This window comes from Rhipicephalus microplus, chromosome 5 (genome assembly GCF_043290135.1).
Source record: "Rhipicephalus microplus isolate Deutch F79 chromosome 5, USDA_Rmic, whole genome shotgun sequence".
Taxonomy (NCBI): domain Eukaryota; kingdom Metazoa; phylum Arthropoda; class Arachnida; order Ixodida; family Ixodidae; genus Rhipicephalus; species Rhipicephalus microplus.
In genome coordinates, this window is record NC_134704.1 from 63919853 (window position 1) to 63946861 (window position 27009).

Here is a 27009-nt window from a genome sequence, read left to right on the forward strand (position 1 = left end):
TGGCTCTCATAATATATAGGCGTTCAACTGGCATTGTCGACAAATGTTTTCGAGCACACCATATGTAGAAGCATGGGGGCTTGAAACCTCTTCAGCGTTTTTTGTTCTGGAGAAGAAAGAGTCATGCACTGAAACTTGCCAGACTGTACTGTGCTTCTGTAGAATGCAAGAGAATTCTTTTTAGTAATAAAAGCACTTAGTGACACTGGTTTCTCTTCCCAGCAGTTTCACTTTTCTGAATATTTGGATAATTCTAAAAATAAAAACTGGCTGGAATTCATCGTTCTGGTTTTAGGGTCATGTTGGATACGGATATTAACATAGGTCAGCAAAAAAATGGGCAGCTCACTTGAAAAACATATTTTGTGCTTGAGCTCACTAAGGTTTTTCTCAACTAGACTCGGGCCCAGACTCACGGCTGAGTCTCATGAGTGAGTTTGCCAACTTCAAGATATGGGAACATAAGCCTACTTATGATGAGGGCTAATTAATTGTCAGAATAACTAATAAATATTTTCACAAAATGAGTCGTTTGGAAGAGCAGACAGTTTTCCGCACAGCTAGGATCATTGTGGCCATTGTGGAACATATTTCAGCCACGCGCTTCTTTCATTGTGAATCATTGTAGCCATCGTGGAACAGATCTCAACCATGCGCTTCTTTCTATGTGGCCTTCAGATCTGCTCTTCAACAGCGCAACAAAGCACAAAGTTAACCCAAGGAATACATACACCAGGACACACAAATGCGAGTGCCACTACTGCCACCTTGGTAAAGGATTAGTAAGGTCACCTCCAATTTTGTTTACCATTCGATACGTCGCTAGGCTTGAATAGGCGCTCCAAATCAGTATTGCAGCATGGCGGAGTGAGAACTTCACGGATGTCTTCCTACTGACTTTGTTTCTGTGTCTATCTCTAGTTAACAGTGGGTTTGCTAGTGAGCATTAGTAATTGGTAGATAATTTAGGATATAATTGGCACAAAAAAACAAATGAGACAGACAGATTGTTAGAATGTCACACAGATGGGGTAAATGTACCACAAATGAACTCCAAAGTGTTGGCTGTGGGTCTGGCTGGGGCTAGTGCAACATTCATGGGAACTTCAAGGTGTCACTAGCCTTATCAAATAGTACCATCATCAGCGGTATCAGTGCCATTCTTTTGTTAGTGAAGAGTGTACTAGTCTTGCAGCTCCACATGTTAGTGATTATGGCCTGGTTTTCCTTCTTTCTCCCATTCTTGCTCAAAATAAACAGCAGTTGAGACTCGGCGCCTGTCCTCGTGTTTTCTTCTGTCCATTGTCCTACTCGTGAGCGCCAACAAACTATATCAGCTTATCATCTCGTGGTCATGATGCTCAAGTGTCGACCCAAAGGTCACGGGATCAAATCACAGCTAGATTTTGCCTCCATTGATATGCTTATAATTAGGTGCATATTAAAGAACCACAGGTAGTTGAACTTTACAATACCCTCCACCGCAGCATACCTAATAATCATGTCTTGATATTGGGATGTTAAACTCCAAGAATTATATATTATTAGCTAGCCATCTTAGGTTAAGTATTCAATTAAGCTCAGAGCCTCTTCTCATAAGGGCAGTGACCCTGTGGCTGTCTCCCCATAGATGTTGATAACAAATGAGGCATTCCAAATTTGAAACCATAGTTGTAGGAAGCTTGCACTGATGGCAGCAACGCTATGCACTCTGGGTAGGCAGCCATAATTTTTTGTCAGAGGCAGCCGGGGACTGCAGTAGTGCAGTCGTGACCAAGTGCGAGAGCGATGCAAATTTGACTGCAAGGAGTGTTGTGCACAATGTGAGCGTCACCAAAATACTACACTTCAACGCTGTGCCGAAAAGACCGTGAGCGGTTCGAAGAAAAGATGAGACTTTGCGGACTGGACGCATTCACACTTCACGCGGGTGACTGCGTAAGCGACATGCGACCACGTGTCAATGGACCTTTCCAGAAATTGATGCGCGCCCGCCTACGGCGGCTGCAAAGCATTATGGGAAGCCAGAGCGCCGGCGGAGTGTCGTCTGCTTGCAGAAGCGTTGGCTCACCCCGTTTCCCACAGTGCGCGGGCGTACCAACGCATCGTTGCGGGAATATCGCGCGTCATAACCCTGCTTCAATTTGCATTCACAGAAGAGGCACCACCCAGAGCAACATGCAGTCAGGAAACACTAGTATCCTTGACTTATTAATGACTTGGGAAATTGCTCACGTACCCGCGAAAAGGCCTTGAAAGTGGGTTTATTGGCGTGTGTTGCGACGGTGGCTCTACGATGAAAACACGATCGGGACAGAGCAAGGGCTAAGCAGATGTCGGCGATGATCGGCACGAGGCGAGCGAGAGAAGCCCAGAACCCAGTACCCAAGCGGTGGCGATGTTGCTTGTCAACGATGCGTTTTCTTCTTCACAGCCCATTGAACTGGAAATTTTTCTCGGCTCTCGTGGCGAGTCCCCTGTGCTTCGTGTATCGTATTTACGCGTAGCGGAAGCTTTTGTCATTCGTTTTATTGTCAGTATGACTATACAGCTTCATTATTAGTACTTTATGTTCGGGACTGTCACTCCTGATATGTTTTCACGCAATACGCAGTGCAAGACCATGCACTTTGCGAATGATAATATCAAAATTCCACCCTTAATAAATAGGTTCGAGCCCCACTAGGTTGTGCATAATTGAATACTAATTGCCGGTTTCAAATGCTGCGTCTGAGAAAGTTTGCACTTGGGACGCTGAGTGTACTAAAACCACCTAACAGCACGTCCGCACAGCGGATACTTTGCATGCAGTATTTTCTTTCAAAGAGCGCAAAACTTGCTGTCTCTGCGTAGTTCCTGTTTCCACGACTGTGAGTTGGAAATCAACTTAAGAATTTTGGACCTGACTGTGCAAAAGGTCATGACTAGTTAACAATTGGAAGAAATATACAATGGAATGAGTGTACATCAGTGTGCACAATTCACACAATATTCTATTTTATTGTTTCAGCTCCTGTGATCTCTTGTTTCATTACAGTTTATGATTATCTTAATTTAGTAATTTGTCGTTGGTATAGATCTGCCTCTCCAAGCTGCCCAAAACATACAACCGTTCCTGTCACCTTTGCCAAAAAAGAAAGGGCCAAGGACAAAACATCTGAAGAACTCGCCTCAGGCATATTCAGAAGAAAAAATTGCGCAGCATGAACATTCTTACGGTGCTAATAAGCACTCACTATTCTAATACATAAGAAAGGAGATGACAAGGACTTGAAGAATTACAGGCCTATCAGCTTGCTCTCCATAGTATACAAGCTATTTACAAAGGCAATTGCTAACAGAGTAAAGAAAACATTAGAATTTAATCAACCAAAGGAACAAGCAGGATTTCGAACAGGCTACTCAACAATCGACCACATTCATACTATCAACAGGTAATAGAGAATTGCTCGGAATATAGCCAACCACTATACATAGCCTTCATTGATTACGAGAAGGCGTTTGGTTCAGTAGAAATATCAGCAGTCATGCAGACACTGCGGAATCAGGGCGTCGATGAAGTATATATAAACATCCTGGAAGGAATCTACAGGGGATCAACTGCTACCATAGTGCTTCATAAAGAAAGCAACAGAATACCAATCAAGAAGGGTGTAAAGCAGGGGGACACAATCTCCCCAACACTATTTACCGCGTGCTTACAGGAGGTTTTCAGAGGCCTAGAATTGGAACAGTTAGAGATAAGAGTTAATGGAGAATACCTTAGTAACCTGCGCTTCGCCGATGACATTGCATTGCTGAGTAACTCAAGGGACGAATTGAAACTCATGATTATGGAGTTAGACAAGGAGAGCAGAAAGGTGGGTCTTGAAATTAATCTGCAGAAAACGAAAGTAATGTACAACAACCTCGGAAGAGAGCAGCGCTTCGAGATAGGTAATAGCAACGTTACTAGACTAGGTTCAGTTGCCAAACTCTCCGCCGACGCCGTGCTTCGCCGGTGTCTCCACTTTCAGTTTGTCCAACAGGTGGCGGGAGCGTTCCATCAAGATCCAGCTTTCTCAGCTGCTGCGCCTGCTAGGCGCTATACGGGCGCCGAATTAGCGCGTTTCTTCACGCGTAACCAGATGGAAAACTACAAAAACATCACTGCAACACATCCTAGCCACTGAAGCTCCTTTTATACTTGTATTAAAGCATGCAGTGCGACATGCTTTCGAGTAACAAGTTCGAAGCTGCCGGAAACCATCTGTCATTTCGCTAATTTTGCGCATGCCCTGCTTTTTTTACTATCTGAAAATGCGCCGTTGAGAGAGAACACACATGCTGCATTAGTATTGCGTCCGATTCATGCGGAAATAAGAGGTGGCATCCTCTCATATGTGTGTGTCGGGAGATGGTTTCTCACACACTTTATGATGTGGGGTACATCACATAAGAAATGAAGAAACCGTCCGTCTTCAAGCGTCGGGTGAGGAATCTTGTTGACAGGGTGGTGCAACTTTCCAGATATGCCAAGATGTGTCCACATTGATCGGTTGTTGCCTGCACCATCACTAACAACACCCAGAACTGTTGCACCATGGCGCTCAAGTTGCAGCACCGACTCCACAACAACCTTGGCCAACACAGCCCCAGGAGCTGCCCCCCTAGTGGCGAAACTGGCAATAGGTTGAACCCAATTGTGAAACAAAGGGATGAACATCAGTACAAGGGCATGGTCAGCCAAGATGGCCTTGCTTTTCTCTCCGGTGTTTTCAAACTCCACAAAGCCATCAAACTTGTACGTGGATTTGTTGAAGTCCACTCCCTCTCTCAGCTTGATTTCATCCAGCACGAGCGTACCACACTTCTCAACATCACGCTTGCTTGAAAAGAGTGCCTCGAGCGCTTTCAGGACCACTTGATTGTAACCATACTCACAGGGTACACCTGAAAGCACCTGGTTAAGTCGACTTGTAGTTGGTAAGGGAAGCAAATTCATCTTGCGTATCAAATTGTAGGCTTTGGGGCTTGAAATGTGGAGAAGAAGGCAGTTCAGCACCCAACTTCTGGTGTATCGCACACCCTGTGGTCCCTTTGCTTCCATTTGATTCAGAGGCATCTTGAATGCTAGTTGTTGAAGAGGCGGAAGTGACATTAGATGCTCATTGATTGATAAGGATCTTTCGCTTGTCAATTTCTCTTGTAGTTCTGCCATATTCTTCATGAAAGACACTCTCGCAGGAGCTGCCCTGATGGCTTTCTTTTGAAGGTTTTTCACCTTTTTCTGTTTGCACACCTGCCTTTTTTGCTTCTGAGAATTCTTTTTCAAAAGCCTGTTTTTTTCAGTGCGGCAGAATGAACACGTTGACTGCTTAGCGAGTGCCTGGCATCTGAGTGAAAAACCAGTGCTGCTTTGCACGTCGTATCCGGAGCATGCATGAAGGCTGTGCACTTTGTTTATCAGGTCACTAAGATCTAGCATGGTCTTAATGCTGACGCTCAGAAAAGCCTTCGCCTCGCGGCCTCTCGCACTTGCAGTTGCCACTCCGTCACTGCTTACAACGACGCGCTTTTCGATTTGTGGCACCTTATTTGCGGAGGTCAGTGTGAAAAATGCCGCAAATTTACCGCTGCCGTTTTCCACAGTGATTCTTTGCCACGATGGTGGTAGCTCAACGCATTCCATTTCAGCAAACGACGGCGCGGATGGCTCGGGCATATCGTCGACCACGACATCGGCAGGAATTGTGCTGCAAGAAGCTTGTGACTGCGGTGATGCTGTTCCTTGGTCAGCGTTTCCATTGCTTTCTCGCTGCCGTTTCCGCCTCTTCTCTGCTGGCTTTGACAAGTACGAGGGCAAGTTCGGGAAGACTTTAGGAAGGGCACCCTCGACGAGACTCCACTTACCCCTCGGGATTTCAACAGTTTCTCCGTTGATCATGTGCACGTACGTTTTGCGAATGTCCTGATCGTGAAAGTGGATGGAGCATACCCTAGACTTCGTTGTGAGGTCTTTGCGCGGGGTATCGCCCTGTTCCAAGCTGCGCGAAGTCGCTCGTCGCTGGGAGCGGAGAAGAAATGCCGGACCGACGGGCTAGTGTCGTTCCGGTACCCGCTTGTACAGCCAGGTACGCAACACGTCGGGGTCGGCTTAGGGGCACCCACAGTCACCCACAGCACTGCATCGAACAAGGCAATCGATACGTTCAGGCAAACACATCGGTCTGAAAACGCGCACCACACAAAATCACCCGGGAGTTAGACCGGCGACTGCCCAAACTGGCTGCGCAGCGCGGCTGGCGAGGCGGAATCCGTGGAGCCGGGTGCGACTGCAGCGCCAGTGGGAGCAGTATCGGTGGCGGTTCCGCGCAACGCATGAAGTTTGTAAACTGAACCTATTCTAGTAACGTTGGGTAATAGTGCACTTCAAATTGTAAAAGACTATGTCTACTTAGGGCAGGTAATAACCGCGGAGCCGAACCACGAGATTAAAGTAACTAGAAGAATAAGAATGGGGTGGAGCATATTTGGCAAGCACTCTCAAATTATGACAGGTAGATTGCCACTATCCCTTAAGAGGAAGGTATATAACAGCTGCATTTTGCCAGTACTTAGGTACGGAGCAGAAACCTGGAGATTTACAAAGAGGGTTCAGCTTGTATTGAGGATGACGCAACGAGTAATGGAAAGGAGAATGGTAGGTGTAACCGTAAGAGACGAGAAGAGAGCAGAGTGGATTAGGAAACAAACCGGAGTTAAGGATATGGCAGTTGAAATGAAGAAGAGGAAATGAACATGGGCCGGACATGTAGCACGTAGACAGGATTATCGCTGGTCATTAAGGGTAACTAACTGGATTCCTAGAGAAGGCAAGCGGGTTAGGGGGGACAGAAGGTTAGGTGGGCAGATGAGATTAAGAAGTTTGCGGGTATAAATTGGCAGCAGCAAGCACAGGAACGAGTTGACTGGCGGAACATGGGAGAGGCCTTTGTCCTGCAGTGGACGTAGTCAGGCTGATGATGATGATCTGGGAACAGATGGTTTAAGCCAGAAAACGTTGCTGTGGAAGGCTGTTAATGGCCAGAATGACTTTAAAAGCAATGGTGAAAGCTTCATTCAGTCTGGGAAAGGTATAGACGGCTACAGCAGCGCTTATATAATGATTGATTGATATGTGGGGTTTAACGTCCCAAAACCACAATATGATTATGAGAGACGCCGTAGAGGAGGGCTCCGGAAATTTAGACCACCTGGGGGCGCTTATATAATCTGGCAATGTGAAAGAAACTGACGGCGAGTGTAGCTTTTGTATGGATAATCATGAAACTACACCTAGCGCTCTTTGCCTTGACACAGTGAAATAAAAAAAGAGAGAGAGAGATGCACTCAGCAAACTTACGTAAGGCCTCTAGGTTTATGGTCAATAAAAAGCAGATGGGATTGAACATAACCATGCAGTAAACAGCAAAATAAACACTACGTAACAGCACACACACACACACACACACACACAAAACTCGCAGGGTTTCTTATGCATTCACCCAAGGCAACCTGAAGGCGACAGCCATCTGTTTTTTTTTGTTCAGTCAATGTATTGCCCCCCCCCCCCTTCCCCGCGAATGTTTTCTACGCCTAAAGTGGCTTTGTACTGATTTATGACTGGAGGCATTCTAAACTTTCAGCACCTCACCTGGTTCTGCTCGGCCTCCGTGATTGTTGGGCCGTTCACACGATAACAAAGCAGTGCAAAGCGATGATGTCGTCTCATGACGTGATGATGGGACTGTCGTGGTGACCTTACACATTCTGATGATCTGTGATGTCTCAATGACATCGTGTGGTGACACTATCACGCGATTATTTTTGCATCACTCCTGTTGACGACGCCGCCGCGGGACAACAAAGCCATCAACGGTCAATTTTTGTTTTTAGGTTAGAACCTTAGACGTCTCATCAAAGCGTGAAACCCGACCGTTTGCGTCCCGCGTCGGCGACGTCAAGTGATAGAAAAAACCACCGCGTGATGACAACATATATGACGTCAGGCATCGCCAAAAATTGTGAGGTCATCAAAAGATCACGTGGCGTCACGGTATCGCATGACATCCGAGCTTGGTCCAATGTGCTTTCATCATGGAGGCAATGCAATATTAGTTTCGCACTGCCTTTGTTTTTGAAGGCAGTGCAAACCTCGTTAGGTAACGCAAGTTTTCAAAGGGTGGTGAGAATTGTGGCGGGCTGGAGTGTCGGCCGGGGAGTGCAAAAGGGGCACTGGCCCCCTTCAAGCCACACTGGCACCTGCCCACACCCAAACTACACCAGTGCTCTCCCACAGTCGCGACGCAACACGGGTTCGCACCCACGGCAAAACTCTGCTGACAGTCATAGACTAGTGGGGTAGGATCAGCACATCGACTGAGAAGAAAAAGAAGATAGCCTTCTCTATCAAATTATCTTAGGCGGATGAATAGGGGATCCTGCGAGTTTATAACGAGGTATCTAAGTCTCCTGCCTTAATAGATTCGCATAGTTAATTACAGGGTAAACGGCAAGTGTAAAATCCCTGCCCCGTAATCGCAGTGAAGACACATATAACAAAGGTCCAACTTAGCTGCAGCACAACAAACATCGAAGCGATGAAGTAGCAACAAGCAATGAACGAATAATATAAAAGTTGGGGGTTAACAACCTAAAACCACCAGGCGATTATGAGAGACGCCGTAGTGGAGGGCTCCAGAATTTCAAGCACATGAACCTAAAGCATTTTTGCCGCAATCAAAAATGCGACTGCCGCGGCCGGGATTCAACCCCATGACCTGCGGGCTAGCAGCCGAGTGCTTTAGCCACTAGACCACCGTAGCGGGTAAGCAATGAATGAAACGTCCAGTGACATTCATGTATTATCACATATCAGAACCGAGCAAGTGCGTCCGGCACTTTCCTTATTCGGCGTGTTTAGTGATGATTACGGTTATTTGCGACGAACAACACAGTCTAGTATGCGTGAACGAAAGTCAGAGCGATCAGAAGAAGCGTTTCTTCACAATAGCAGCTCCTTACACCAGCCGAAATTACTCGCGGCACGCGATGAAAGCAGGCGAAAGCGGGAAAGCGTCGTCTGCTCTGGCCACCGGCTCCGCTCTCTTGCAATGCCCCAGCGCTGATCCACCAGGGGAAGGCGCGGCGCTGGGATTTCTGGAAAGGTCCATAGCTCCAATATTCAAGAATTTCACGTTCTTAGAACGAGTTTTATTACGCGGAAGCAGTTAAAGTTGAGAAAGGCCCTGGAGGGCCACAACTTTGTGACGAGTGGCTGGGTGCAAGAGCCATAAAGATCGCTGTAACACGGGTTTGTGCTTGCTGCTTCAGGTCGATGCTTTGATTCAATCAGAGGACTGAAAAATTTCTTCCATTCCTCTTTTGTAGCAGCTGGAGCCACTGGCTGTGGAGGTAAATTTTATGATGTGACAGCGTTCACTTATCCATCAAGATGACGCTTCTTCATTGCCAAGGACACTAACTAGTCACTGGTCATGCATGAATTTTCTGAGGAACGGAGGAAGCCAGCTGTTGGGGCAGTCTGTGCCGGAGTGCTAATTTCTCGTGCACATATGCCGTATTCCATGTAGAACAACAGTGCAGGAGCATGCGATGATGCTTCGCCGTTTCCGGCAATGCATGTGCAGTGCATGGCAAGGACCTCGCTTTCACTCTGGCCCATGAACCAGACGTCGACGAGGCGCTTCTTAACGTTCCAGGTGTGGTTAACCTGGACAGAAAAAAACACTAGCATCTATGGCAAGATGAAATCGAATTACTCGACATGTCTTACTCGAGTGACGACGATCACGGTGTTGGCGGAGACTTTCTTCACATGACTCCCGCACCCAGCCGATCGGCACAAAGTTGTGGCCCTCGAGGACCTTTCTCGACTTCAACTGCTACCACGTAATAAACCTCGTCTTTAGAACGAGAAATTCGTGAATGTCAGAGCTATTGACGTGTGGTCCGATGTCGCTTACACAGCCGCCCGTACGAAGCGTGTATGGGTCAAGTCCACAAAGTCTCGCCTTTTCTTCGTACAGCTTGTGGTCTTTTTGGCGCAGAGTTGCGGCGTAGTTTTTCGGTAACGCTGACATTGCGTATGTGAGCTACGCCTGTGCTCGCAAACACGACTGCACTACTGCATAGAGCCCCGGACGGGCCTGATTTTTCGGCCTGGGCTCACTTGGTGAAGCCCCAAGCCCAGCCCGGGACTGTGGTTTCAAGGCCAGGCCCTGGAGCTCATACTAAACTTACCCAGGGTGCACGTGTTCATAACTATGCCCTACTTGGGCGCACTAGAAGATATTAGTTGATCATTAATCATTAATGATGTCTTGTGATTTGTAGCGGACGAAAAATCCAGTGTGTACATGCATCGAAATATTGTTTTCCCCACGGTGGTATCTCAGTGGTTAATCTGTTTCGCTGTTAAGTCCTAGAATGCGGGTGCGATTCCTGTGGCTATGATGGCCGCATTTTGATGAGAGCGAAATGCAAGAACACCTGTGTACTTGTTTTTAGGTGTACGTTAAAGAACTCTAGGTGATGAAAATTGATCCAGGCCCCACTATGGCGTGCCACGTAATTGTATACCAATGAATATTAATCAAATGATGCCTATGTGGCACATGGCAAGTCATTACAATAACAGTATAGTGGAAATAAAAATAGAAGCGTTAGTTACCTAAAAGAAGTATATAACTAACATGAGAAATTGGATAGAAGCCAGCCCGGCACATTTTCTTTAGTGCTCTTATCTACACTCGCATTGAAAACATCAATTACAGGCTTTTTTAAAAGAGGTTCCCGACTAATAATTTGTTACAGCAAGATAAAAAGCGTTAATATTTTTATATGGTGAAGAGCCTCTAAAAGCAGATGAAATATAAATAGCTCAAATTCTAATTTTGTTACAGAAACGTAACACTTATATAATTAAGCTGCTATACACCATACTTGATGCTATTCCATATAAAACGTTTCACGCTTCTTTGTGAAACGAAGATAGAAAATATGCATAAATCAACACCCAATGACACAAAAAGACCGGACCCAGCCGCGGCCCAAGCCCACACTTTCAAGCCCAAGCCCAGCGCGCCTGAAAATGCTTCAGACGGCCCGGGCTGGCCCAGGCCCGTGCGGTGGTCAACTACTGCTCTAAGCCCTGGTCGTCTCTGACAAAAAAAGTGCTGGGCACGTCGCTGTCCGTGCAAGCTCCCTAACAATGGTTTAACATATGAAGTGTCACTGCCTATATGATGTGCCACATCATACTTATATGCGTCCTCTACTCTTTTATTTTCCCCCTTTCAACCCACTCACTCACCATTTCACTGAAGGCATTTTGAACACTACAGTGTGGACGTCAAGCATCATGCGTCCAACAGTAGTCCTACACAATTAGTACCAAGACCTCTTTATGTACAAACATTACTGGTCGCAGCAGAATCTTGAAATGCATCCTGCAGTTTTGTCTTTTTATGGGTGTGTTTATTATTACCCCACCTTTGTGGCTCCTAACGAAATGACTCTGAGCCAATGAGAGAACACTAACGGCACTTTTTCTTCTTTTTGCATCGGAGAACGTTACCACTGAAGTTCCTTTTAAAATGCTTACGCTCTGCTGCAGTTCTCTGTGTGCACTCTGTGCTTTTGTGGCCGGACTGCTTGCAAGCAAAGCAAGTGATGCCCTTTGACTGGCAGTCGTGTCCTGGTGGGAGGCACCTGTCGCACGTGGAACAGTGCTCGTTTGCCTGTTTCACGCACACGCCGCAGAGTTCGCAGTGTCTGTAAGGTCCACCGTCTTTAGACGGGCAGTTGTTGCAAACGGTGCAGTGCTCATTGTGGTGGGCCACCCACCGGTCGCACGTTCCGCAAAACTTGTAGCCGGCGCCCTCTGGTAGCGGTATCTGTGCCAGAGGCACGTCGGTGAAGATTCGCACGGGCGACCCCTTAGCCCGCTTGCCACCGTCACTGGTGAAATCCGCGTGGTTCTCGTAGTCGACAGCATAGTCGCACATGCGCAGTCGTGGCAAGGCTGCTATGATGCGCTTTTCGTTAAAGTACGGAAAGAACCAGAACACTTTGAGCTCGCAGTCCAGAGTGGCCGCCTGCTTGGTGAAATGTTCCAGCGTCCTCGCGACGGCATCCACTAATCCTCCAAACGGAGGGTCAACCACCACGGCGCAGCGGCGGCCGGTGAGCAACCTGTCCTTGACCACTGCCTCCGATGGTTCGCCGCGAAAGTGGAAATTGTTGAACATATTGAACCAGCAGAACTCGTCGGGGCCGTAGAACTGCTCGTACGCCTGCTCGATGTCCAGAAGCAAGGATTTCACCTCGGGATGTTCGTTTCTGAAGTGTTCGTGCAAAGTCGGCGTCCCCACGCAAATGACGCGATCGAAGCCCAATCGCGTTAACGTGTCGAGGACGAAACGAGCAGTGGAGCCCGAGAAGAAGTACTGAGCCTTCGTGGCGTTGTTCAGATCGGCGTGCAGGAGACGGCTGGGTCGCCTCAGGTCTTCGTCCGAAACTGGGTTCGTGAACGAGTGACCCGAATGGTGCTTCTTCAAGTCCTTCTTCGACAGCAGCGTGCGGCAGCAGAAGTATCGCTCGCGCGGCTCGCGTTTGAGCAGCTCCAGGTATTTGTCGTGCAGTTGAGTGTGCGTCGAATCGGGCAAGACCCGCCGCTTTAACGCGTTCCACTCGGAGTCGCCGCAGCGCGACGCCTGCTCCTTCCAGAGGAAGAACGGGCAATCCTTGCGTCGCCGACACGCCGAGCAGGCATAGAAAGGGCGTCCGTCATTTTTGCCGGAAATTCCCAATCGTCTAAAAAGCAGCCCGGGTCCGTGCTCACAGCAGGGAACGTTGGGGGAATCATCGTGCAGCAATTCGACGCAACTCGTTGCGAAGTTCATCGCGAGACGCCTTCAGCCCATACGCGTACCAGCGAACCTACGTGATAGCATAGAACGAAACGTAACGAGTCTCGGTCGCTTTTACATAGCAAATGTTTAGACAGACGCACCATTCCATGCACAAAACTCTAAATAGGTTCGACGCAATTACCTTGATTCTGATGTTGCCAATCAATTTCCCGTAATCGAATATTGAACTAGAGTGTTCTAGTACACTCTAATTGAACCACGCCGCCCGCCATTAATTTGCGCCGTAATGCTGTTGTCGTTGAGCTGACATTTTCGAAGTCAAAGCGGCAAAGCTTTTTTCATTTAAAATGTTAGATTAAGTTACAAAATTTACTTTTAAATATTAAATTTACGTTTATTGTTAGTTTTTGAGTACTAGCGTTGCAAGATAGCAGTGGCTAGGTAGTGCGTTGATGTGGCTCTGCAAGTACTCCGCACTGCCGAGTTTCACCACTTATGGCTTCCTGGGCTCCCGGGCCGAAGTGATTGCTTTGACGATTAACTTTTCTCCGACGATGGCTTCGTTTTTCGGTTTAGACAAGCTTCAGCGGCTCTCGGCTATCATCAAGCACAACGGTGGCATAGCGAAGTCTGCGTTCAAGCTTTTTAGGTAAGACGCAGTTGCTCTCGTCTGACACGGTGTGCACGAAGGTCAAAAGAAGCAAGTTTCGTTTGGCCCCGGTTCCCGATTTAACCGTCACCCAAGTTGTGATACTTTTTCTTGTACACTGATGATTGCAGTTTTGATGCTTCTCTATGCATCTATGTCGGGAAACGGACTACCCGTCTGCTTTTGGTGGCAACGTAAGCCCATGCTGGTAGCTGCAGTAGCAGCATGTTAAGTCGAGCAGCGAAGCATACTGTCACAGTGTACGATCAGTTTCATTGTACGCCGTAATGAGCCAGATTTGCATCCTCAAAGCTGACCACTGTGTGGGCCACTTATCACTTATTTACTGCGAATTGCACATTTCCTCATACCACAACTAGCCCGTCATTTGGTCCTTGTGAACCGTGCTGTGGCATTTGTTTCTTAGTATGCTTTTAGACGCGATGTTTCAGCCTTTCAACTAATTAGCCTTCATTAAGTAGTTATGTTTTTTTTTCTATCTCTTTCAGAATGGATGATCTACGAATGGGCACTCTTGTTGGCGTTGACAAGTACGGGAACAAGTACTACGAGGACAACAGGTTTTTCTTTGGTGGGTATTGCTCGCATGGATGTTTCCCTAGTCGCCCACATTTTCTTGAAGTGAAAAACTCCCGTTGTCTCATGCTCTACAGGTCGCAATCGCTGGGTGGAGTATGCAGACTACTACTACTTAGACTACGATGGTAGCCAGGTGCCAAGTGAATGGTAAGAATGGCGTACTGATCATGAAGCCAACGTAGAAAAACCATCATTGAGCTGTTTGCTTAACTCTTATAGTAATTACACCAAATATACTGAAGTAGTCATGCACTGCATTATTCATAATATTACAGACTTCTATCAAGCAAACATCTGTATTCAGCTGTTTAAAGAAGTCTCTATAAACTTTAACAAACTTTCTGATCGATACCTTAGCAGATGCGCAGGATACAGCTTGTGCCATACTTCAGTAGTCATAAAACCCAAGACAAATTATGGGATGCAAGTTATTGAATACAAAACTGTGCACTAAAGTAATGTGTAAGCCAACATTATTGATGTAGCCAGGAATTGTGTAACGAATTAGTTTATTTAGAGGAGCACCGACAAGAAATTCGAAAGGCAAGATAATGAGCAAGGTGAATTTATGTGGGGACACACAAAACATTTATGAGATATAAAAGGCAAATATAACCAAGAACATATTTAAAATAAATTTTGGAGTGCGCGACTGAACGAGATGTGGAGCTCCTCGCGACGACGACATCAACGCAGGGGCAGTGTAAACAAACCTACGTAACAAGTTTCTGTTGGCTGGTTGCTGGCACGCGCCTTTCACTACCTGCGATTTCCTCCTCCATGCCTGCGGCTTCGCGTCTGCTGGCCATCAGTGCAGTGCCCGGTCTTGTGCAGGGCACCTACGTCACAGGTTTGTGTGGTTACGTGGCCAGCCATGCTCGCCTTGCCATCGAAACTGCTCCCGCCTAGTTTGGTGCTCTCTGAAACCGAATGCTGTAAAAAAGTCTCTAAATAAATGAGTCATAAACTCGTGTAAACGAGGTATCCAGCCGTGATAAGTGGATCATAAGCTAACTATTGCACTAAAAAAAGCACGGTGCAAAATTTTTGTGTCAGTGCTCTTTAAGTATGTCATACCGAAGATGTCTTTTTTTTAATGCAGTAGCACTAAAGAGCTCGTTTTTTTCACAAACTTCGGCATCGGCATTATTGGTTGCAAGCGACAAATCATCCTTGATAGAGACAAAATGTGGCTGGGATTCGATGCCGCTGTCTTCGTGTCAGCAGCCGACCACCACCATCACTAGACCACCGTGGCAGAGTCATACAGGCAATGAGGGTGGCTGACGTTTGCGAAGACTCTGAGAAAGTGTTTGCCAGTCGTAGTTATTTGCTTCTTGCAGGCACGGCTGGCTGCATTACATAACCGACCTTCCACCCACCAAGAATCCTCCTCCGCAGTACAAGTGGCTTGCCCCGCACACAGAGAACATGACGGGCACCAAGGACGCCTACATGCCCTACAGCACCGTCCGCCCCAAAATTCAGCCGTGGGTGCCACCCAAGACTGCCAGGAAGTAAACACACGAAAAAGGAAGTGCATTGTAGACCTGTGCTGTTGTAGGTGTATCAAGTGCTGCGATCGCTCACTCTTGACTGTACATACTATAATTAAGTCAATAAACAGACTAACACCATTTTCAGAGCACTGTCACGTACTGCTGGAACAGCCACGCAGCAAGGACAAGTTGTCATTGGAGCAGAGATGATAAATGTTGGCATTGGCAATGCCATTCTGTTCCTAGTTTGGCAGTTGATTACAAAGGTTTTGCGTTCTTTGCAAAATGTTTCTGCCGCCTTAATTTTAATCTTATTCTGCATTTGGAGTGTCTTTTTCTCAGGGTGGCACTGGGCCGGGCGTCAGGGTAAACCTGATGTTTCCTTATGTCGCATTTGGAATGAAACCAGAGCTGTGGAAATAGGAAAGTCTTTGGTTCGAAGCGAATTTGACTGTTGAAGTGCAAATCGAATAGATTAGTATTGCAAATACTTAGAAAAATTAGAAAAAAAAGTTGGAGAGAATTTCTAAGCATATTCTTATGAGAGAGCAACATAAAAGTGTTTCTCTTCACTCTGTTGATGAAGCGTTTGTGGGGTGGTGTTTCATAGTCATCTTATAAAGATGAGGAAATGCAGAGACCTACATGTATTTATGTACATGATTTAGTGCAACCAAAGTGTTGTGACAACACTTCACACGCAACAGGCAAAGAAGCTACACCCTCAGCCTCTCCTCCTCTTTAACCTTCTGTGGAAGCCCAACAAGTGTGACAACAGGGGTGTGCTTTTTAAGTTGGGAGTTCCAATTCTGTCTTGTTGACGTACGAAACCGTATCTACAATTTTGGATGCGAAAAAAATCTTTGGCATCGGAGTTGTCCCGACTTCCTGTCCAAATTTCGAGCCCAAACCAGCATTGAGCCCCCACCTCTGCCACATCCATCATCGCCATGTTGAACTTGCGTTTCATTGAGCCAATAAATTTGAGAGTCTAAAGAAGCTTGAAAGGCTGTCTTGGAACACTTCAGAGATGCAACTACCGTATATACTCGTGTAAGGGCCGCACTTTTTTTTCGAAAATTTTGCTAGGTGCGGCCCTTACACGAATCAGGCCGATTTAGTACAGGCCAAAGGTCTGTACTGTTTATGCAACAGTAGCAGAGTGCAAGAGTCACAAATGACATGCCAGAAATGTTTTTATTCGGATTCCATTTCGCTGTCCTCGTTCTCGGAGGAGCTCGCCTCGGCGTCCGCGTCTTCCCAGAGACGGTCATCTTCGGTGCCGTTCATGGAGTTCGAAATTCCCGTTACCTTGAAGCTTTTAGCAACTACTTCTACTGACATGGCACGCCACGCATTCAAAATCCATTCACACACCTGTTGGAGCGACGCCCGCTTCAGCCGTCCTGTAGGGGTCTTCTCGTGGACGCCTCCAGCCATCCATTCAGAGTAACATCGGCGAAATTCCACTTTGAATGGTCTGTTGACGCATACGTCGAGCGGCTGCAGCACACTCGTCAGGCCACCGGGAATGACGGCCAAGTCCGTACGAGTTGCGGCAACTCGGTTCTTGACGCGGTCGGTCAAGTGGCCCCTAAAGCTGTCCAAAACAAGGAGGGCTTTCCGTTGTAACAGCCCTCCAGGTCTGTTTGCCCAGACGGTCTTAATCCAGTCAACGACCAGTTCCTCGGACATCCAGCCCTTCTCTTGCGCACGTACGACGATTCCCTGAGGGAACTTCTCTTTTGGGAGAGTCTTCCTTTTAAATACGACGTACGGCGGAAGCCTCCTGCCGTCTGCCGTGATGCACAACATCACAGTGCACCTTTGGCGTTCTGCACCAGTCGTGCGCACAGACACACTTTTCGCACCTTTTAAATCCACTGTGGTGCTTTCCGGTGCATCGAACCACACAGGTGTCTGGTCCGCATTCCCAATTTGGGACAGGTCGTATTCATGCTCCCTCCTGAGAGCATTCACGAAGCGATGAAACTTAATGACGTGGTCTTCGTACTCGCGCGGCAGTTTTTGGCAAATCGTCGTTCGGCGCCGAATAGAAAGCTGGTTACGGTTCATAAACCGCGTAGCCCAGCCCCGACTTGCCTTGAATTGTGCCGGGGGTATTTCCATGTGGCGAGCGATGCTGAGGGCTTTGACGCGTATCATGTCAGTCGATACGGCGTAGCCGTCCCTTCGTGTGTCGACGACGTAGTTGACGAGCTCGCTTTCGAGTTGCGGGTACTTGCACTTTTTCCCGCGAAACGCCTTTCGGCTCCTGTTAGTAGCGGCGAGGGCATCTTTCTGATTCATCCAGTAACGCACGCGCTTCTCATCGACGTCGTACTTTCGTCCAGCTTCCCGCTTCCCGTGCTCCTCGGCATAGTCAATCACTTGCAGCTTAAATGCTGCAGTGAATGATCTCAGATGCCGGCCCATCGTCCGTCACGTGCGCTGGCTTCTGCAGGGTTCACTACAACCAACAAAGTGACACCGACGACACCGATCTGAAGTCGCGCTGCCAACGTATCGACACGATGCTAGGAACGATGCCAACAAAGAGGCCGCACAAGGCAAATATGGCGGCGCGCTGTCAACAGCGTGGTCGGCGCGTCGGCGGAAGTAGAATAAAAGCGGAAAAGCGTGCAGCGCCATCTGGCTGTAAATGAACTAACTACACTTTTCTGGCGGGACATTTTGAACTTTTGTTTTTTTTTTTTTCGAAATATCCGCTTTCAAAGTTGGGGTGCGGCCCTTACACGAGGGCGGCCCTTACACGAGTATATACGGTGGAGCATTTGAAAATCTCAAGGGGCCGGTGGTGGTCGTATCTTAATTTCTCCCAGAGTCGTGGGAGCCCTTCTTGAGAGCCTCCGAGCCAAAAGACCAAAGCCGGCTCATCCAGCATGCGTTGGCCGCTGTGGCATCCTAAGAAATTCCCGCAGACCTCCTCCGAGATAGCACAACCAGTCTCTACTGGTCCCTTCTGAAGAGCACACTTTAAAGTGGATGTGTATGTCTTTGGGAAGTTCAAACAGTTTGAATAGTGAAACTAGCAGAGCAAATCGAACAGCAAACACTATTTAAAAAGTTTTGAAATTTCGAATATTCTCACATCTCCAAGGTAGAACATTTGAGTGTACCAAATTATTTGCGTGTAGAAAACGGTACAAGTGTGGCGTTGCTGAACATAAACTGACTTTTCCTTGGAACCTTTGTTGCAGTCAAGGTGCTGGATGTACTATCAATCTTCTCGCACAGTAGTATGCAACTTTGTGCAGGGATGAAATAGCGCTTGCCTACTGAAAGTCTCGTCTTAAACTCAGACAGTTTAAAAGCCCACGAAGAGTTCAAAGCTAAATCAAAAGAGATCGCAACAGAGACATGTTCAAATGCTTTATTTTGTGTACATGTCACACACACCTTTCCATTTTTCCACATGTACTATTAACAAATTTGAACATTAGAACTTAAAACCAGCAACATAAAATACATACACAACTACACTAACAGTTTTTTTATTACATTATGTACACGAAATGTAAAAGAATATTCTGTACAAGAAAGCAGAACTTTCATGCAGACCTGCTTTAGTCATGGTTGGGGGGAGGGGGGGGGGGGCGGTAGAAGCGTTCCGCGTGTCTGCTCGCGAGCGCGGAAAGTTCATGTCAGTTTAGCCAAACGTACAGGCAAATAGATTAAGCGAAATAAAATACAATAAAAGGTTACAATGGAAAGACAAAAGATGGGCAGAAGAAACATCGTGGGCTCGTCTAGTAACACATGTGGTGGGCATATATTTCAATAAACATCTCCGCACTTTCGGTCACTGCATCGACGCCTCTCGGAGGTACTCGTCTGCAAAGAATAAATAGGCACACCCGCATAAAACTTCAACCGCCTCGCCCACCCAGCAAGCAGTACGCACGTGTCACTGTGTGGGCTGGTCACAAGCGTAACATGCAGCCTCTTTAGCAGGCTTGTTCAGTGAAGAACGTGCAATCATCATACTTATAGTAACAACCACGCTATTGTAGAGTAGCCATCTCGAGTAGCCTTATTAGTAGAAACAGCTGTGCAAGTATCTTGTGGCAGCATGCTTGTTTGCAAACCGGATAGCTTTCTTGTGCAAGCCAGAGTAACACATCTAGATGGCACAAGTGACAATTCCTCACTGGGAGTTGCAATTCGAGCCTACCATAAAAGCTCCAGCGCAATCGACTAGTGCAGATTCAGTTGAGTAAACTGGCAGCTCTGGGTGTCTAAATACGGTCACGCCTGACAAAAGCTGCCGGCATTGATTTAAGGAAGCAACGAGAATTTGTAAATACGTCGGAAACATCTGCTTGGCTTCACCAATTTAGTGAACGGTAGCTCACAGTTTAGAGAATGAAAACGTTACAGCTGTCGAACTCTGTCAAGCATGCTTGTGCAAAAATGACACGTAGCTGCCAGCATGAACGTATGCACTAGGGGAAGCAATGACTGAAGGTGTGTTCACTGAACAATTCCTGCTACACAAAAAGTCTCCTTTCCCCACCCAGAGAACAGAGTTGGAGAAAAAAGTTTGAAACTTCGTCAAGCATGCATGCAACAGGAAGTCGGGAGACGTCTTGTCACATCTACATGCAACGAGAGTATGTAAAACAGAATTTCCCATCACATGTCAAGCAGGCAGAATAAGCAGCTTCCACCAAACGTTTAGCACACATGGTTGCTTGCGTCATGCTACCCCAGCGAGTCCGCGTGCCTCTGTAAAGACGAGGCGCACCACACAAGAACATAAGCGAGAAACATTGGCCGAGACCATTCCTGAGTGCACAATTTGGCAAGCTGGCAAGCACATGCAAGTGATCAACATTGGTTTTTATTGTTTTACCTTTAATTATTAGGACGCAACAAACAAGCTTCGAGAGTTTCGACACTGCTCAATAAGGTCGGCTGCACAAGCCATAAGGCGCTGCATGCCTGTTGCACTCGGCAACGCCGCATTCTTTTTGCATTTCCACCTGGTGGAGGAGGCACAGGAAGAAAAATACACTATATTACTATATTAATTTAATTTTATTAAAGCTAGAAACAGCAAGCTAATCAAGTCTGGAAAGAATTAATTGATAATGCAGCGTGTTAGAGTGCATGGTTCAAGCCAACATGTCCAAGGTGAAGATATTTTAAATTAATGTGTGGCACCAAAACAACGGGAGGGAGGGTGAAGCCTCGATGAAGTGTAGAATTGTATATGGAATGAGCTTTCGCGAGTAGATCAGGATAATGCCCTCACTGAGAGGCTAGCGTCTAACGACTGAAAAAGAAGCGAAGTTTTCCAAAGCACCATTATGCGAGCACTTGCGGACAAGTACTGTGTCAACAACGCAAACGCTGTCTGCACGCTACGAGAACTGCTACGTGGTCACTTGTCTTTCCGACAAAAACTTCTCACTTGAAGAAACAAAGATTTCCAAACCAAATGATTTATAGACTGCCTCCAAGTTATTCAAGCCAGAACAAGAAAGACTGAGAAGTCCAAGCTTCTGAGAGTTGCCTGCATACGCATGCCATCATCGTTGCCATCTTGTTTGCCTGTCGAGTACTTCCTCGATACTGTAAAGCAAACAGATAACATGCAGGACGCGAGTTGCACAGGGGATCAGCTGCATCTCCCCAAGGCTACGCCACTTGGACACCAAAACGCACAGACAACTTGGCAGCACAAGTAGGAGATCATGCATGGTAGTTACACTGTGCTGAAAGCAGGCTTGGCAGTGATACACAGTCTGCTTGTCGTGCATATCTTTAGGAGTGCGATGCCAGCAAAGCACGAGAGGGGAGCCATTTGGTCCCACCACCAGTAATAAAGATGGGTATATGACGAAATCGTGGCTCTATGAAATAATGACAGTGCTGTTTTTCGAACTTCGTGACAGCTTTGCGTAGCCAGTTCATAACTTCGCACAACTCTGCGCAGCAAAGGCAAGCAGCAAGAGCAAGTGAATTTACTGACAATCTAGTACGTTGGGACCATCTTGCATATCGTCAACAAGCACAACCTCTCAAGGTCAGGGTCTGTTTTGAACCTGAGCACGTGTTGCCGTTTGCTGCGACATGCTGACATAAAACTCAATGCAAGTCAAAACGCGGTCCCAGTGACTGAGTCATGGAAGCATTCCTGCAAGACTGGGCATGCCAACAGTTCTGTGCAGTCCATTTTGGCTTCTAGTGTGCTGCATTCTCGCCAAGCTGCCCTGTTTTTTGATAACACGAACGAGGGGAGGGTGAGCAAACCCAACAGCAAGTGGGCAAGGCAAGTGCTCATACCAAACAGCAAAGTTGGCTTTTAGTCAGGTCTCGTTCCGATTTTCTTGCCTGCTTTGTATGCCGCACTACCTCAACGCACTCCTGTCGCGCTATAGCAGCTCTCTTCCTGAACGGTTTGAAAGCGAGTGGTAGTTGCAGGGCAAAGCGGTTATCACTCAGTGCTGACGCTGAGCTCGGACACTGGGACGGCCAGTTCGTACTTGTCCTTGGTGGGCACAATCGGCCGGCAGGGGGTGTAGCCATAGCCGCCTGTCTGCTGCTGCTGGCTTGAACAGATGCTCTCCGAGAGCTGCTGGCTCTCCTGGGTGTGTGCAGCTTCCTGCTGCTGCTGCGAGATGGCTTCGAGCACGAGCTCCACGTCGCCAAGAAGCGGCCGCCGTTGGGGGTCGCTCGCCCAGCATTGCTCCATTAGCCGCCAGCAATCGTCTGTAAACTGAGGCAGCCGCTCAGGTCGAGCACCTGCGGGCAAGAAAGTTCCTTTAGTGCCAGTCTCCTAGCGCAAGTCTTGATGGAAGCTCACAGTGCTAGACAATAGACCACTTTCTAGCATACTGTGCGACAACACATACTTGAGCAAGTGCACCCTTAGGCTTTTCAAGACATTTGAAATATATGCCAATGACTAGATTAAAGTGGCTGAGAACTCGAAGCTCAAATTGTGCACCAAAATCTGAGACCACTTTCTACATCTTGCAATGCTGCACTACCTACTAGTCTTCCTTTCTAGTCCGATTCCCCCAAGTAGCAGTCTACTCTAGGCATTTCTATAATGTGCATGAACTAGCTCCAATAATTGTGCTGCTAAATGCTGCGCTAAGCATCTGACTTCATTCAGCACCGCCCAGGCTTGCCTAGATGATAGACTAGCTCAAACAGATACCTTTCTTAAAACTAGCACCAACCTTTTCTGACGCAGGACCACAGCTGATCCTTGGTCTGGCATTGTTCGAAAACATAGGGCAGTTTTACGTGCCCCGCGCAGATGTACCAGAAGAGGATGCCAAAAGCGTACGTGTCGACGCTGTTGTCGTAGCGACCCGTGAACAGCTCAGGCGCCATGTGGATGGGGGTACCTACAATGCTGCCGGACATCATTGCCTCTGGCTTGCAGAAACCCAGGTCGGTCAGCTTTGCTCTGTCTGCCCTGTCCAGCTGCCGGCAGAAACGGTCATGGGTCACTCATGGACACTGGAACACAACACCTGTTGTCACAAATCAGTTGCCATTCATCTAATGCATGGAGGCTGCATTGGACGACAGGTAGCTTACTCCCCAGTACAGTCGACGTCCGATTTCTCAGACGGCCAAAATTCCGGACATGCCCGATTTCCCAGACTCATCTGTGGCACTCTCAAGTTCCCCATAAAGTTAATGTATTAAATAGTCAGAAATTCCTAATGCTTATAGCCTTCGGCGGCATCCGATTTCCCGGACTTTTTACTGTTAACCGCCGACCCAAAGTCACCACTGATGCCACCATTCTGGTTGTTTTTATATCCTCACGGCGCCAACCGTCACACCGCGTTGCGGCTGCCGTAAGCTCGAAACCGCACGAGTCAATCCATTGCCAGCCATAGCCTAGTGTCTTAGCCAAGCCAAACGTCACTGTGTTCGTTCACATGTTTTGTCAGCTCTGCGGTCGTGTCTGTGGTTGATCGCTTGCTACTGCGTGCCATCATCAGTGATCACGTTTCCCGACCTTTAGCATCCACCGAGTTCCTAGCTGTTTCGTGCTGCGCTTTTCAGAAAATCAAGGGTATTCGCCGATTACAGCGATGGCACCGACTGCTCCTTCGTCTTCGTCTGCGCTTTCGAAGCGCACAAAGCCCCCTCATAGGCTCTCGATGGGGAAAGCTACGCTGTTGACCTCAAGTCTGCTGTCGGCATGCTATCAGAATCGTGGAAGGCGGTTGCGCAAGAGACTCTGCGGAGCTGTTTTCACCACGAGGGCTTCACACTCGACGCCGAGACGGCCGTCTCGCATTAAGTGGACAGCATGTGCGACGAACTGCAATCCGCGAATGATGCCTTCGACGATCTGCGTGCTGATAGTGTGTCGATTCCAGCCGGGATAACCTTTGAGGGCTTCGTCAACACTGGCAAGGACATCGAGCTATGTGTGGAGTTGACCGATGATGAAATCATTCGTCAAGTTACGGAAGATTCCGACGACTCCGACACTAAGAACGAAGAGCAATCTCCTACACAGCCAACGCGAGCACTGATGACACTGTCATCGATGTACAGTGGCAACATGACGACTGAAATTGAGGAAGATATGATCGCGAGCAAGCGAAACACCGTGCAAAAGAAAATAGGCTCTTTTCAGAACTGCTCTTTTCAGAGCTGCCTAAACAATGCATTGACTGAATTGCAATGGGAATCTTGTACTCCGGTCGTTACCCTATCCGTCAGCGTAAAATAACTACAAATAAATGAGCGTTTTTACGTGCATTCGTTTTTTTAGACTGCCCGATTTTCTGGACATTTTCCCAATCTCTCGAGTGTCCGGTAAATTGGACGTCGACTGTATATACATTAATAATGATATCTGGGGTTTGACGCCCCAAAACTACGATACGATTATGAGGGAATCCCAGTGGAAGGCTCCGGAAATGTTGACCACCTGGGGATCTTTAATGTGCACATAAATCCAATAAGACTGGCCTCAAACATTTTATCTTCCACCGAAAATGCAGCTGCTATGCTCAGAATGCCCAGTTTACACAGTACACATTATGTGTAGCATTACATACACTTCAGCGGACATATATTGGTGAACATGTCATCTTAGCTATTGCACAAGTTGATGGCGTAACGCTCGCGTCTCGTGAAATCAAGTAAAAATTGTCGCCAGTGCCAATCTATTTGTCATGTGCGTGTGCAGATCTACAACTGTGGCGCCTACAACCAGCGCCTGCAACTTCACCACTGACTAAAGCAAAAAATTCACACTGGCTTGTTGTGCACGCTTACCAGAACGTTTTTGAGCTTGATGTCTCTGTGGACGAGGCCTTGGCTGTGAAGAAAGCGGATGCCTTGAACGACATCCAGTGCAACCTGCAAGGAATGAAAGCGGTTGAATGTACTGTAGAACAGCTACTATACACACTAGGAAGTGCTTGCCATATCCACAGTATTGTACAAGTTACTTTTGAAGTGACAGCAGAGCATTCTAAGAGTAAGAAAACTTGTATGACATACCCAATGTCACAAATTGACCTGCACTTTCTAATTGCTTGTGGTAAGTTAATAACCACTGGTAGTTAATCCTTCAAATGCTATCACAGTTACTGCCTTTCCACACTCGAACCTACTTATAATGATATCAGATCTAAAAGATAACGCCACAGTTAACTAGATTGATTGATTGATATGGGGGGTTTTCTGACGCTAAACCCCACGTATCCATTGGCACGACCCTGTCGGTCGCATTCGACGTCGTCTCGCGTCTCTCCACTGCCGCTAAACTTGTGTTCGTAAAATAGGCGTATAGCAATATGGCGTCGTCTGTTACACCATTTTGAGTTCGAGGCCTATGATGATGATAGGTGGGGTTTAACGTCCCAAAACCACCATACGATTATGAGAGACACTGTAGTGGAGGACTCCGGAAATTTTGGCCACCTGGGGTTGTTTAACGTGCACCCAAATCTGAGCACACGGGCCTACAACATTTCCGTCTCCATCAGAAATGCAGCCGCCGCAGCCGGGATTCGGGCCCGCGACCTGCAGGTCAGCAGCCGAGTACCTTAGCCCCTAGACCACCGCAGCGGGGCTACAGTTAAGAGTTTTTCTGAACATACCAGGCAGAACTAACATTTTTTAAATGCTGTATTCTCACAATAAGCACTCGAAGTCAAAATCTGCCGCTGAAAGGTGCCAGGAACAAAAGATTAGGAGAACACACACTGTCAAATCTTGACTGCCAGCACTAGCACCAGCATTTTTCTTCGTCACACCTTTTGGAGAGTTGATCTGTATAGCTAATTGTAATACCACTATTTGTGGCAGTATCATTTATTATAAGTGAATTAAGCAATGCTTATACGAAGAAAAATAAGGCACATTTCTTTTATAGCAGGTATGTTCAGGAAGTTTCTCTTTGAAATTTCCACAACAGTACTTTCCGTATGCCCTGCCTAGTTCACTGGGTTGGCATTTAACAAATTATATAAAGCAACTTGGGCCTTCCGATAGATGTGGCAAGGTCTTAATGTGCATGAGATCAATCTTGTTCTCACCCTTAGCCTTGCAGGCCAGCTGAGCCCTGCACGCAAGGCCGTGTAGAGGTCCTTCTGCATGCGGTCCATGACGAGCAGCACGGCTGGCGTGGTCCCGCCGGCGTAGTTATGGTCGATGACAGACCCCCGAATCTGGACAATGCGGTCGTGATCGGGCACGCTGCGGGTGTAGAAAAACTCCATCGCCAGGTCGTTCCAGTGCTTGTCATCGGGGGGAACCACCGACTTGACAGCGCAGGGAGACCGGCCACCCCAGGGTTCGCTTGAGTACACCACGCCATATTGGCCACGGCCCAGCTCGCGTCCCAGCTGGGGCATCCCATAAAGAATTTCGTCTCGCAGAGAAGTGCTTTCCAGGGCACAGCGGGCAAGGCGTGGTGCATGCAGCTTTCGTACCTGTAGAGAGTTTGCATACAATGGCGAGGTTTTGTAATGCCTGGCAAGTGCTTTCAAGCGTCGGGAGCTAGACCAACTGCCCGTGTAGCACTCCGAGCAGTATGCAAAACAATAATAATCGCCTTGACTACCACTGTAATGTTGCAACAACCATGCACACGACCAAAAATTAACAGTGGGGCAGCAATTGAACTTCCTAGCAGCACAATCTATCTTGAAATGTTCCAATAAACAGATTGACTACAATAGAAAGTATGGGACAAAGGTGAAGCAACACTAATATCAGCTGGAATAAAACTTAGATCAAGAGAACGTGGAGAAAGGAAGATGACATGGCATAATTAATGGCTAAAGGCACTCATGCAACAGTAATAAGCTATAGAGCAATAATA

General features: G+C 47.4%; 3 protein-coding genes across 11 annotated transcripts in view; 1 reads left to right on the top strand and 2 right to left on the bottom strand.

The window, feature by feature from the left end:
• Positions 1-11304: 11304 nt before the first annotated feature.
• Positions 11305-13220, bottom strand: LOC119174458 (rRNA N(6)-adenosine-methyltransferase ZCCHC4). The gene is made up of 2 exons (XM_037425368.2): positions 13099-13220; positions 11305-12984 (listed from the first exon to the last, which is right to left on the bottom strand). The coding sequence occupies exon 2, from the start codon at positions 12945-12947 to the stop codon at positions 11580-11582; it is 1368 nt and encodes a 455-aa protein (XP_037281265.2). The 5' UTR covers positions 12948-12984; positions 13099-13220; the 3' UTR covers positions 11305-11579.
• Positions 13221-13379: 159 nt separating this feature from the next.
• Positions 13380-15803, top strand: ND-B17.2 (NADH dehydrogenase (ubiquinone) B17.2 subunit). The gene is made up of 4 exons (XM_037425367.2): positions 13380-13566; positions 14076-14158; positions 14241-14313; positions 15510-15803. The coding sequence occupies exons 1-4, from the start codon at positions 13472-13474 to the stop codon at positions 15685-15687; spliced, it is 429 nt and encodes a 142-aa protein (XP_037281264.2). The 5' UTR covers positions 13380-13471; the 3' UTR covers positions 15688-15803.
• A 3240-nt stretch (positions 15804-19043) lies between these two features.
• Positions 19044-27009, bottom strand: part of LOC119174454 (dual serine/threonine and tyrosine protein kinase) — a 120841-nt gene continuing 112875 nt past the window's right edge. For 5 of the 9 annotated variants that reach the window (XM_075895615.1, XM_075895616.1, XM_075895613.1 and 2 more), the window contains exons 13-17: positions 26222-26617; positions 24954-25037; positions 22880-23129; positions 22178-22436; positions 19044-20671 (exon numbers count right to left, since the gene is read on the bottom strand). In XM_075895615.1, the coding sequence (XP_075751730.1) occupies positions 20551-20671; positions 22178-22436; positions 22880-23129; positions 24954-25037; positions 26222-26617 (1110 nt within the window). In that variant the 3' untranslated portion in view covers positions 19044-20550. Of the gene's footprint in view, positions 20672-22177; positions 22437-22879; positions 23166-24953; positions 25038-26221; positions 26618-27009 lie in introns of those variants that run through there. The other 4 variants (XM_075895610.1, XM_075895612.1, XM_075895617.1 and 1 more) reach the window with 4 other exon arrangements.

What these genes read in the sequence shown, in the direction of transcription:
- LOC119174458 (XM_037425368.2), bottom strand. Translation starts at nt 12,947, where the DNA reads ATGAACTTCGCAACGAGTTGCGTCGAATTGCTGCACGATGATTCCCCC.
- ND-B17.2 (XM_037425367.2), top strand. Translation starts at nt 13,472, where the DNA reads ATGGCTTCGTTTTTCGGTTTAGACAAGCTTCAGCGGCTCTCGGCTATC. An exon ending in GGACAACAGGTTTTTCTTTG is followed by an intron (nt 14,159 to 14,240) that starts GTGGGTATTGCT and finishes CATGCTCTACAG; the next exon opens with GTCGCAATCGCTGGGTGGAG. An exon ending in AGCCAGGTGCCAAGTGAATG is followed by an intron (nt 14,314 to 15,509) that starts GTAAGAATGGCG and finishes TGCTTCTTGCAG; the next exon opens with GCACGGCTGGCTGCATTACA.